Source organism: Esox lucius, chromosome 21 (genome assembly GCF_011004845.1).
Source record: "Esox lucius isolate fEsoLuc1 chromosome 21, fEsoLuc1.pri, whole genome shotgun sequence".
NCBI lineage: Eukaryota > Metazoa > Chordata > Actinopteri > Esociformes > Esocidae > Esox > Esox lucius.
The window spans coordinates 4,681,921-4,695,070 of NC_047589.1; the positions used below are offsets into that span (position 1 = coordinate 4,681,921).

The 13,150-nt window shown below is 43.3% G+C and overlaps 1 protein-coding gene across 19 annotated transcripts in view; it reads left to right on the plus strand.

Moving 5' to 3' along the window:
- The window catches only part of scrib (scribble planar cell polarity protein), a 93,355-nt gene extending 83,099 nt beyond the window's left edge, over window positions 1-10,256 (plus strand). For 14 of the 19 annotated variants that reach the window (XM_020041782.3, XM_020041786.3, XM_020041790.3 and 11 more), the window contains 2 exons: window positions 5,901-5,955; window positions 7,881-10,256. In XM_020041782.3, the coding sequence (XP_019897341.2) occupies window positions 5,901-5,955; window positions 7,881-8,011 (186 nt within the window). In that variant the 3' untranslated portion in view covers window positions 8,012-10,256. Of the gene's footprint in view, window positions 1-5,900; window positions 5,956-6,238; window positions 6,269-7,880 lie in introns of all 19 variants that reach the window. The other 5 variants (XM_020041788.3, XM_020041793.3, XM_020041783.3 and 2 more) reach the window with 3 other exon arrangements.
- The last annotated feature ends 2,894 nt before the right edge of the window (window positions 10,257-13,150 follow it).

Genomic DNA, 13,150 nt, shown 5'->3' on the forward strand with positions numbered 1-13,150 from the left:
AAGTTGTGACTAATTATATAAGCCGTTACTTTCGCCTCCGTTGAGTTAAATCCCTCATCATATTCGCGTTCCAATGTCTCTTTTTGCAGGACCGTGTAAGAGCGGCCGGCATAGAAGAGAGAATGTCTCTTACTGACTGACGTGAGGGAGTGACCGACTGAGGGAACTTGTTAAATAGTGTATTGGTTAGAGAAGCGTACTTGCAAGCTGTATCTTCTGTGATCTAATCTCCTCACAGTCAAATCATGGAATGCATTTAGATTTATTCCGCATAGACAAAAACTTCGCTGGCTTTAACCGTCAGTATCTACATTACAGTAAGCCTAAGATAAAACAGTTTACGGCGACTGTATCTGGTAGATTTTTGAAGTATGCATCCGTGCATGCTTTTTGGGTCAGGATAGACAAACAATTTGCAGGCTACATACAACATTCAGTAGCTACGTTATAGTAAGCCTGAACTAAAACTCTTTAAGGTTATATTGCGACTGTTTCTGTTTTCCTTTGGGGGTAATAATATAGGCTTTATCAAAAACCCTTGGGCAGTAAAAGAGTTGGGGTTTCTACAATTCTCACGTCTTTTTAATTGACGAGAAAATCAGTTATCGTCACCTATAGTTATTGTATCAATTTCATTCACGAATGAAAGAAAAACGAATGTTCCTGTGCCGTGAAATTAAATGGCTATGGCAGGGAAAAGTTCATTTATAACATTTTTGACCTGTTTTTCTGGATTTATTTGTTGTTATTCTGTCTCTCACTGTTCAAATAAACCTACCATTAAAATTATAGACTGCTCACTTCTTTTTCAGTGGGCAAAAGTACAAAATCAGCAGGGGATTAAAAAAAAAAATCCCTGAGTGAAATAAGTATTCGACCCCTCTGAATCAGAAAGACTTTTGACTCCCAGGTGTCTTTTATACAGTTAACAAGCTGAGATTAGGAGCACACTCTTAAAGGGAGTTTCACCAATATACTCTAACATACTGTAGCAACCTTGGTAAGACCACAACTTGCCCCTCTGAAACAGATATACCTGTTTGGAGTAGTGGTTAGCACACGTGACATTTTATATGCATTTGGTAGTATATTTGTAAATGTATTCTAAATGTATTAATTACATTTATTTAAATACGTAAATTGGCCAATTTCTGTTGCTTTTAAGTGTATCCCAAATATGTTTAAAAAAATATATTTAAATTGTATTTATTTTCCGTATGGGCAACATCGCCATCTGAAGATTATATACAGTAATTACGTATTTTTTTTGACGGAAAAGCGTAATTTCACATATTGTGTGCAACATGCTGTAGAAAGCTAGCTGAGACTGTTATAATAAAAAAAAAATAAACAGATTTCTGATATTGTAAAGTTACGTAGCTCAACAGCTAAGGTTAGGCTGGATTAGCATTCTTGTTCATTGATTATAGACATGGTATGTACAGTTAAGTATGTTATCATACATTTCTACACTATTGCTGATGCGCGAACAATGTTTCCCACCTCCTTTGTATCGTTCATTCTTTTTCTGGACCAAATTACTGCTGCACAAAATACCACCATGATTAGTGTTAAGTGGCTTGGCTTTTCCGAACTGGTCCCAGGTAAAATGGCGGAGCTGTTGAGACGTCAGATAGAACTATGTGTCCCATCTATGCTTTATATCCATGACCAAAATCACCAACCGATTTGGGGCTGGATTCAAACCCACGCCAAAAATCAGATTTAACAATTGAAATTGTGCTATAGTTAATGTTTTAAGTTAATGTTTCAAAAATGTATTTCTACTAAATGTATCCACGTCCATGAGATTCCCAATTTAAACTCGCTGGTCCTTCTATCTGTTTGCATTGAATTGTGTCGTTATACTCGCTTTAGACACATCTTTCCACTCTAAAGCACCCTGGACTAACTAGTACAATACCGATCTCATTCGGTAAGGGAAGATTAGAATGTTATTTTTTAGATGCAGGATTCTACACAGTCGTGGTGGAGGGGTTTGAGTACCCGAGTGACCCAGGAGCTATGTTGTCTGGGGCTATATGCCCCTGGTAGGGTCTCCCAAGGCAAACAGGTCCTAGGCGGCGGTTCAAAAACCCCTTAATGATGACAACAATCGTGTGTTCTGTGACGTCGCCCGGCATGGCGCAGCCGGGGCCCCACCCTGGAGCCAGGCACAGGGTTGGGGCTCGTTCGCGAGCGCCTGGTGGCGACTGCGACTGCCAGCCCGAACGAGCGACATGGGGCCGCCCTCCCGTGGGCTCACCCCCCACAGGAGGGACCATAAGGGGCCGGTGCAGAGAGGATCGGGCGGCAGTCGAAGGCGGGGGCCTAGACAACCCGATCCCTGGACACGGAAACTAGCTCTAGGGACGTGGAACGTCACCTCGCTGGCGGGGAAGGAGCCTGAGATCGTGCGTGAGGTTGAGAGGTTCCGACTAGAGGTAGTCGGGATCACCTCTACGCACGGCTTGGGCTCTGGAACCACACTCCTTGAGAGAGGATGGACTCTTCACCACTCTGGAGTTGCCCATGGTGAGAGGCGGCGGGCTGGTGTGGGTTTGCTTATAGCTCCCCAGCTCTGCCGCCATGTGTTGGAGTTTACCCCGGTGAACGAGAGGGTCGTTTCCCTGCGCCTACGGGTCGGGGATAGGTCTCTCACTGTTGTTTGTACCTACGGGCCGAACGGCAGTGCAGAGTACCAGACCTTCTTGGAGTCTCTGGGAGGGGTGCTGGAAAGTGCTCCGACTGGGGACTCTATCGTTCTACTGGGGGACTTCAACGCCCACGTGGGCAACGACAGTGACACCTGGAGGGGCGTGATTGGGAGGAACGGCCCTCCTGATCTGAACCCGAGTGGTGTTCAGTTATTGGGCTTCTGTTCTAGTCACAGTTTGTCCATAACGAACACCATGTTCAAGCATAAGGGTGTCCATCAGTGCACGTGGCACCAGGACACCCTAGGCCGCAGGTCGATGATCGACTATGTTGTCGTTTCATCTGACCTGCGGCCGTATGTCTTGGACACTCGGGTAAAGAGAGGGGCGGAGCTGTCAACTGATCACCACCTGGTTGTGAGTTGGATCCGATGGCGGGGGAGGAAGCTGGACAGACTCGGCAGGCCCAAGCGTACTGTAAGGGTCTGCTGGGAACGTCTGGCCGAGTCTCCTGTCAGAGAGATCTTTAACTCCCACCTCCGGCAGAGCTTCGACTGGATCCCGAGGGAGGCTGGAGATATTGAGTCCGAGTGGACCATGTTCTCCACCGCCATTGTCGAAGCGGCCGCTCGGAGCTGTGGCCATAAGGTCTCCGGTGCCTGTCGAGGCGGCAATCCCCGAACCCGGTGGTGGACACCGGAAGTAAGGGATGCTGTCAAGCTGAAGAAGGAGTCCTATCAGGCCTGGTTGGCTTGTGGGACTCCTGAGGCAGCTGACGGGTACCGACAGGCCAAGCGGACTGCAGCCCGGGTGGTTGTGGAGGCAAAAACTCGGGCCTGGGAGGAGTTCGGTGAGGCCATGGAGAAGGACTATCGGCTGGCCTCGAAGAGATTCTGGCAAACCATCCGGCGCCTCAGGAGAGGGAAACAGTGCCCTACCAACGCTGTTTACAGTAGAGGTGGGCAGCTGTTGACCTCAACTGGGGATGTCGTCGGGCGGTGGAAGGAATACTTCGAGGATCTCCTCAATCCCGCTGTCACATCTTCCATTGAGGAAGAGGAGGGTTCATGGGAGTTTGCCCAACCAATCCACATGTGTTTTGTGGATTTGGAGAAGGCATTCGACTGTGTCCCTCGCGGCATCCTGTGGAGGGTGCTTCGGGAATATGGGGTCCTGGGTCCTTTGCTAAGGGCTGTCAGGTCCCTGTACGACCGAAGCAGGAGCTTGGTCCGCATTGCCGGCAGTAAGTCAGACTTGTTCCCTGTGCATGTTGGACTCCGGCAGGGCTGCCCTTTGTCACCGGTTCTGTTCGTCATTTTTATGGACAGAATTTCTAGGCACAGCCAGGGGCCGGAGGGTGTCAGGTTTGGGGACCACACGATTTTGTCTCTGCTCTTTGCGGATGATGTTGTCATGTTGGCCCCTTCAAGCCAGGACCTTCAGCATGCACTTGGACGGTTTGCAGCCGAGTGTGAAGCGGTGGGGATGAAAATCAGTACCTCCAAATCCGAGGCCATGGTCCTCAGTCGGAAAAGGGTGGCTTGCCCACTTCAGGTTGGTGGAGAGTGCCTGCCTCAAGTGGAGGAGTTTAAGTATCTAGGGGTCCTGTTCACGAGTGAGGGAAGGATGGAACGGGAGATTGACAGACGGATCGGTGCAGCTTCTGCAGTAATGCAGTCAATGTATCGGTCTGTCGTGGTGAAGAAAGAGCTGAGCCGCAAGGCGAAGCTCTCGACTTACCGGTCAATCTACGTTCCTACTCTCACCTATGGTCATGAGCTTTGGGTCATGACCGAAAGGACAAGATCCCGGATACAGGCGGCCGAAATGAGCTTTCTCCGCAGGGTGGCTGGGCGATCCCTTAGAGATAGGGTGAGAAGCTCGGTCACCCGGGAGGAGCTCAGAGTAGAGCCGCTGCTCCTCCACATCGAGAGGGGTCAGCTGAGGTGGCTTGGGCATCTGTTTCGGATGCCTCCGGAACGCCTTCCTGGGAAGGTGTTCCGGTCCCGTCCCACCGGGAAGAGACCCCGGGGAAGACCTAGGACACGCTGGAGGGACTATGTCTCCCGGCTGGCCTGGGAACGCCTCGGTGTCCCCCCGGAAGAGCTGGAGGAAGTGTCTGGGGAGAGGGAAGTCTGGGCATCCCTGCTTAGACTGCTGCCCCCGCAAGATGATGATGATGATGATGATTCTACACAGTGCCCCTTTAACTTAAATAAACCTAAATAAAATACTTTTTCCTCTAAATTAATTGGCTTGAATTACATTTTTATGTTAGGTAGGCCAACTATTGTGTACCCCTATCAGCTTGAGAGCCTGATAGGGGTACACAATGTATCTGATCTGCTTGAGAGAACACACCTTTACGATTCTGGCTTTTTGTCTGAGAGTCAAACCTACAGCTTTGAAGCAGTCGGCTACACCATTATTGTGGTAATGGTGAGGTGCAGGAGTTATTTGATAGCAAAGCAGAAGCAATATAGTATATATAATGAATAAGTGTATGGTTTTATATTTCACGGAAAGTATTAACTGAGTGGTGGTGGTCAGCTGGTTAACAGGCGCTTTAGCTCTTAATTCAAGCATCAATTCCCTACCAATGCCAGCAGCACTTATTGCAATGCTTGTGTCATTGTTTGAGCTTTTTGTGGCTTCAAACCTGAAATGAATAAAAATACAATTAAAGTGTTAAATGATTGTGGCAGCCCTAAGCTTACTGAGTTGGGGGGTGGTGCCGGAATGTGCATAGGGTAACTATTTGGTGGGCTTGACCTCAGTGTTCTGACCTCAGTGTTTGTGTGCACCCTGTATTGTAAATCCTGATTCTCCACACTTTTCCCAATGTGTGCATTTGTCTTACTCCATTAACCACAGTTGAATCAGGGAGTGTGTGAGAACTGGGAAGCAGCAGGGTGTGTGTTGAGTGCTAAACCGACCCCAAGATAAATATGCTTTGTCCTGTTGGAGAGTCTTGTGTTGTGGGCTGGGCTGTGACTCTCTGGTGCATTGGTGACTGTGGTTCTGCTTGGTGTCTTGTAAACGGGTTCCTTGCTTGTGAACAGCTGCTCCAATGGAATCACCCCGGAACAAATGGACTAACTCAATCCTTCCTTTGACCCCCCCACCCCCACCTTCCAATCTTAACAGCCTGACCAGACTGCAATTGCTGTGGACAATTGGAACCTACCGTGCCAACTGCCAGCTTTTGTCCACTCACACACTCTTCTGTCCTTCTTTTTGCAGTCCCCTGATGCGGTTGAAGACATTCACTTCATCAATGATGGCTCCGGTAACCCAGGTGAGTGCCAGTGCGACGATTGTACTAAAACCTCTTGACAACCCGATGATGTCCAATCCAGCATCGCCTCTTTACACTGGCTGCATGTTTTTTAAGTAGGGTTGGACCTAGAGTCACAGTTGCCGGTAACATTCTTGAAACGGCAAGGTTTTGCAGAAATTGCGGTCAGAGACCAAATTTCCTGTTAACGGAATATTCCAACGGACCAGAAAAACCTGGGAATTGTGGGAAAGTTATTAAAGTGCAATATGTCACCCTGATAAATTTTATCCCTTTGATTCAGGTGACTTCCTGGGATAAACAACTTGTATTGGTAATATTCAAACACTGCGTGTTTCTGTATGTCTATGCACGTTTTGAACTACTGCGTGCGTGTGAATGCGGGTGTACACGTTCTCATTCTAACACCTATTAGTCAAGTGTGGAAAACCATAGCATAGTAGGATCATGCGATCATAGCTATATCTTTCACTGTCTGCTTTTTAGTGTAGTAGGGCATGGGTGAACCTGATAGCCTTTGTAAAAGTGTTTTGTTATGGAGACTATGACCGTATCTGGTGAAGGGCATGGGGTTGTCGGCTTTTCCATTCTTAGGAATTTAAGCTGTTGCTATAGATACAGTGGATAGGGAAAGTGTAAAAATCCGTATCTCAGTTTTTACCATTGGCTCTCTGAAATTTAAATCTAAAAACGATTAAAGAGAGCCTTTTATAGAACATATTCGAAATGAATGAAAATCAAATATAGATATCTATCTATAGATATCTGCACACCCCTCCATAACTTTTTGTTGGAAGCTGTTTTGGCAGTCATTAAAGCTGTGAATCATTTCAAATATTATTCAAACATTACTGTCAGGATTGAGACCAGACTTTTCTCCTTCCTTATTTTGGTCCTGACCAGCTTCCCAAATCGTTGTCAATGACATGTATCCCCCATAACATAATAGTATTACCACATTATTTGAAAATTCGTTTTTAAAGTTAGGTTAAAAATATATTGTTTTGCTGGATTACTGAAGCCCTTATAGCTAATTAATTCCAAATTTTGAGAGGAGCTTTTTACACTACCTTCTTTTCTTTCTTTTCCCTTTGTCAGTAATTTCAATTGAATACGGTGTTCTAGATCTCTATATTTTTTTGGTATATTGTGGTGGCAGCAGCAGGTTATGGGTTTGCTTGTCATTGGCAGACTGGGACATTTGTCAGGATCAAGAGAAAAGGCTCTAATTGCTTATTCACATAATTACTTCGGGGTGTGAAAACATCCATGCAATAAATCCTCAGTTTGTATTTCTTTGTAATTTGCAAAGTTCTCGAATTTCTCATTCACATTCAAATGTAGTAGTTGGTTGCATAGATTCGTAGATCCAGATTCAAAGCAGTAATCACACCTTTGCTAGTGAATGTAGGACCGTCAAATGTTGCAGAACATGTTTGGTCTGTCAAACAAACTTATCTGTTCAAGATTCAGTTCCTGCAAAAACTTCAATGCACTTAATCAAAGACTTAAATGGATAGTGTACACCATTTACATATTTGCATTGGTTGCTTAAAGTATTCCTTTAAGGCATTGAAAATCCAATTCAAGTGTATGTTCCTTTATTCACTTAGCTGTCATTTTGCTATTTCTACTTCCAAATGGGCTTTGATGGTTTAGTTTGCAGCTTCTCGTGTAGCGTTGGGCTAAGGTTTCCTTTGCAGGTACACCTCACCTTTCTCCTGAGCACTCTGCAAATCAAGAACTCTCTCGCTGGTGTTGCCGGGCAAGCTATCTACACTTTCTGTCTCTATCTCTCTCATCAAGCAGAGCTTGGTCCTGCTGGCGACAAGCGTTGGCATTAGGGGGAAAAAAGGACTCACTATTTTCTGCACTGAACGGTGAGCCGAGGTGTTTTGTTGATGTTGGTTTCTCTATGCCCACAGCAGACCCCGGAGCTGAGGTGCCCGCTGCACTCCCCACTGCCACTTCTGCACTGGAGGAGATGGCCCTCTACAGTAACAAGCGCAAGCTGCGGCAGGGCCGTCGCAGCCTGGAGACCGCCGTGCCCACATAACCACCACACTCACACCTACCACAGAAGACTCAGAAGTCAAACACAAATCGAAAGAGTTGCTGAGTCACTAAACACTACACACACACACACACACACACACACACACACACACACGTTTGGGAGATGCATCCCATGTAACCACTGCAGAGACTATGATGCTGATAATCGACACAAACACACACTATGTCATAATCTTCGTTCCAGTCTTGCCTTTAGTCTGAGGATGAGTTGGCACGTGGCAAGAACACAAGGCCCAATGTTCCCAATGGCAGGGAGGCCAATGAGGGGAGCTAGCATTACGCTTCAAAAAGACCATTCTCCTTTTTATTTGTTTTGTTTCTTCAGTTTGCGTTTTAGAAGCTGAATTATATTAACAGGCGACTGATATGTTTTTATTTTGGCACCTCTGATTTTTGCTGTTTTAAAAAGATGTGTGTTCTGGAAGAGGGCGAGGAAGAAAATATGAAATGTGTAGCTGTAATACTAACTTTTCAGATGCTATTTTTGAGGTTTTCAGTGAATAGATTGTGTAATAACAGGGTTTTTAGTGGGGGTTTTGGGGGAGGGGGAGTGTACATATTGTATAAGGTGGAAACTTACTGCTACCTTCACTGCCACTTGAGGGCAGGGCATTTTTAACACTAAATACATATCTCAACTGCACTGCCATGCTGCTTAGGAAACCATTGTTATATTTTAAAATAATTTATTCTGCTTGTATTTTATTACCCCTATCAAAACCCTCCTGAGGTAAACATTGTTGTTATCCCTGCACTTTTGAGTGCAACCAAACAATAGTGCAATGCATATCATTCATTTATTACAATGCCTGCTGTGCATATCATGATATCACATTCAAATTGATGGTCAATGCCTTGTCTCATTCTTAATGACAATGAGACAAGGTTTGTTTTATCCTTATCAGCATGGCTTTTTCTTGAACATCTTTCACTTTGATGCTAAGGCCTCAACCAGTTTCTGCCTGCTGAAATGCCAGTAACTGCAAGGTACATGTACTTTGTAGGAAAACCGATCCCAGTTTATGTCAAGGGAACACGTTTATCAAATTCTGATATATTTCCCATTCTAGAGATTGTAACTACACCTGAAAGACCACCAGTGGGAGACACTCACAGAAAACCAATACGCTTCTAGTTCTAATTTCAAAGTCCTGTCAATTTGGGAACATAGTCAGTTTCATCTCCATTTACACGTACGGTACTTTTTCAGCCTTTTTCGGGGCATAATTTTTTAATGTGAATCTCAATCATCTGGATCCTGTTCCAGATTTGGCGGGTGAAGGTAGCAGTTTTTTGCTTATTTTTGTATCTGTCTTTGGTTAATTTAAATCTGACGCCACTGAAAATCCTTTACTATTGTGTGAATAATGTACAAAATACTGAAAGTAAAGCAAAACAATGGTTAAATCTGAGCCTGTCTACTAAGCAAAGACCATGCGTGCGCCTGGACTGCTAGTCCAGTCTGGACAGGCTCTGGACTGGGGAGCTTTGACACTGCATTTATATTGGCTTTACTGGGAGAACCTTCAGCTGAATACATTTTGGTAATCCCTCTCAAATGTATCTCATTCTCAATCAGTCTTTCCACTGCTTTAACCACTGCTGTCAGTGGATGTTATCTGGCAGCAGCACTGTTGGAGAATCATGACAACAGAGTAGATTTTCTTAAATAATTAAAGTACTAATCAAAGCGTACCACATTGCTCTTGCTGACTGAAATTCAGTTGGGACGATAACATTTGTGAATGGCTGATATCTTTTTATTTTTTTATACTTACTGTAGTACACAGGTGTCTGATTGATTCCACGGGGGACCGAGTTTCTGCAGGTTTTTGCTCTTACCGTGTACTTGATTAATGGGTTAGGATCTCCACTCATGGGTGTTTAGGCCTTAACTGAACATGAATTATAAGGAAAAAGCCATCATACACTAGGCCCTCCGTCAAATCGGTTTGAACCTGTGCTGTAGTAGGTCAAACTTTCCAGAATAAATGGGATTCACTACATTTTTAATGCAAAACAACTGTTTGAACTTTTTTGGTTATTTTCTTCTCTTGAATTCTCTTGGGGGGCTGTTGTTTTTCCAAACGGGTCAGAAGACAAGGGCAGAAGTGCTGGGGTTAGTGGTTAGAGCTCATCCGAGACTGTAACTAGTGAATTTGTACAACCAAAGAAGTCTATTTTCTGGTTCAGGAATAAAGTTTACTTTTCATTTAACAAGCTGATTCATTGCTTTGTGTTTTTGTATTCTAGAATCTAGGTTAATGTAATCTGGCCCCAACTAGGGTTTTTTGTTTTACTCTGGGGCGTCACAGATTTCAACAAGGCCCAGAGAACCACACATTGGGGAACCTGAATCAACAGTGGTACATATATACATTTTTTGATTAATGTCAGTCGAAGGATTTTAATGTTGCCTTTTCTAAAATCTCCTTAATACACTGTTCATTGGCTTAAAATCTCATTAGTTTAGAGACCAATTTAACCTGGTGACACTGCACTCGTGATAGCTCGACCCTGCTTTTCTGCGAATGAGAGAGTTGGGTGCATGGAGAGAATGTTCAAAAATTACTTTGAGAAATTATAAACTTAGTAAGATTTTTATTCTCTTAAGCAGTGCATTTAAAATGGTTTCATTGACTTAATTTTAAGGAGGATCTTGTGTCAAGGAAAAAGTCCTGATAAAAATTACTATTTGACGAAACTTATACAAAATACATTATCCACATAGAACATAAAATACAATACCTTGCAAATGTGTTAAAATCCCTGACCAATTCTCTCATTATTGAATTACAAATAGCGCAACATTAAAGTAGAGGCAAGATCCTCCCTCAAGCATCTACAAGGGGAATAGCAGAAACATTGTATTTACAAGTCTAAACAGCCTTGACATCGCCAAACCATATAACTATCTAGCTACAACATTCGGACTAACTGTTTTTATAGCCTGTGCCTTTGGTATAACAATAACCAAGCAAATAAATGCTTTTGATATAGCTATGTGTGTAGAGAAGTAGCACAGTACAGAGAGCTTGTTGAGCTTAGGCACTAACAAGATTATAGCCATCTAGCTTAGCATTTTAGCTAACCTTGTACAAAGTGTAGTTCAAAATTATATCCTGTCCATGGTCTAACTGACTAATCAAACAAATTCATACTTTTCTCAGGCTAGTGTGGTGCTGGACAAAATACACAACCATTCAAAAGTTAAGGGTCACTAACTTTTATTTCTTTTAAAAAAAGTCCTTATTTTTGAAATTTGTTATATCATCAAAAACCAATGCAGGAAATGATTTTGTTACTTCTAGATGACCATACCATCTTCTTCCGCTTATCCGGGGCCGGGTCGCGGGGGCAGCAGTCTAATCTTCTAGATTAGATTACTGCAATGCTCTTCTCTCTGGGTACCCTGAAAAATCAGTAAATAAACTTAAATTAGTGCTGAACACGGCTGCTAGAATCTTAACTAGAACCAAAATATTTGGACACTACTTATTAGCCTCTTTACACTGGCGGCATGTTAAAGCTAAGGTTAATTTTAAGGTTTTATTGTTAACCTACAATGAGGGTAGGGTAGGATCAGTGCTTCTTCATTTTTAATTCCTGTAAATCTAAGGAATGCGCTTTCTAAATGTGTCTCTTGCTCTGTTTAAACTAAGGTCTTGGCCCAAAACTCTGGAGTACCAGGCTCAAAAGACTCAATGCTGCCGTCCACAAATACCTGATGATTCTAGCTGCCACTCGTTTGTTGCTCGTTCCTTGGGATTTCAGGCTGGGTGTTTTGTAAAAGTACTTTGTGCCAACTGCTGATGTAAAATGTATAAATACATTAGATTGTTTGAATCGCAAATTGTAATGGGATGACTCTATGCCTGGGCACAAACAACCAGGACGGTTAAAAAGATGAAACTGAGATGGTAGATTAAATAAAACACATTATTCTCTTAATTCTCTTTTTAGTACAGCAATTATGGCAAGAAAACAAAACAAAGGCGAAGGGTATTGCAACTCACCCTTTCAGGTTTTAAACATGCAAAATTAAACGATATACAAATACAAAAGAATGTCTCTACAGCAGCTGAACTAGCTTAGGGCCTCCTGGCATTCTCTCCCCGGATCTGCTCACTCCTTTCCCCTGCTGGCCTGTGTCCCCCCCATAGAAGAGGGAGACCAAACAATCAGCAAATTCAGCTGTCGTCAATTAGGCGTAGCTGGTCCTCACCTCCCAGGAGAGGTCACTGTTGATCTGGTTTTCCCTTGGCTGCCACTGAGCTCCCACAAAATATTTAATGAAAATTAAATAATAATAAAGCCAGATTCATGCATTTTATCTGAAAACTATCCAGCCTAAATCTCTGCTTAATTATTTGTCCTTACTTGAAACCACATTGTAATCAATTTGATGTACGTGCTAACGCGATACTACAATGTTCTGGAATATATTGGAATATATTCTTTACATTCATCCTTGTTTGTGGAATGTTTTTTTACCTTATTGCCAAAATTACTCGAATGATTAGCCAATAACAAAATCTTCGTATTGGTCTCTCAAAAGTGAGATAATCACACCAGCTCATTTAATTTTAAAATGTGTCCCCATAATATTTCTAGTACTACAGCTTGAAATGTGCCATTTCTTTAGCTCCAGTCTCTTGAGAATAGGGTGAACAACTGGTGACAGTGCTGCTCTATTCTGGGACCTGTAGGACCACCCAGCCCTGTCTATGCAAATCTGTTTCACTCCCACTGCTACAAGTCCAACAGTTGAACAGTTTCACTAACTGAAATACCCTGTATTTTAATACAGTTGGTCACAAAAAACAAATGCATGGACTGGAAAGAAAATATGAATTCTATGTTCAAGGGAAGCTATCAATGGGACAACCAGAGTAAAACAAGGTCTGAAAAACAGGATGGGAGCTCTTCAACAGAACATCACAGCTGCCTTTCTGAATTGTCAGTCTCTCTGTTAGAGCAGTTACTCTGGTATTGGTCATGTATTACCAGGTATAACACAACTGGTTCCTTTCAGACCACAATAATGGAGAAAATGAAATAAGTCACAGATCATGATGATGGTATTGAATATGATTTTGCTGCTGATGATGATGAGGAT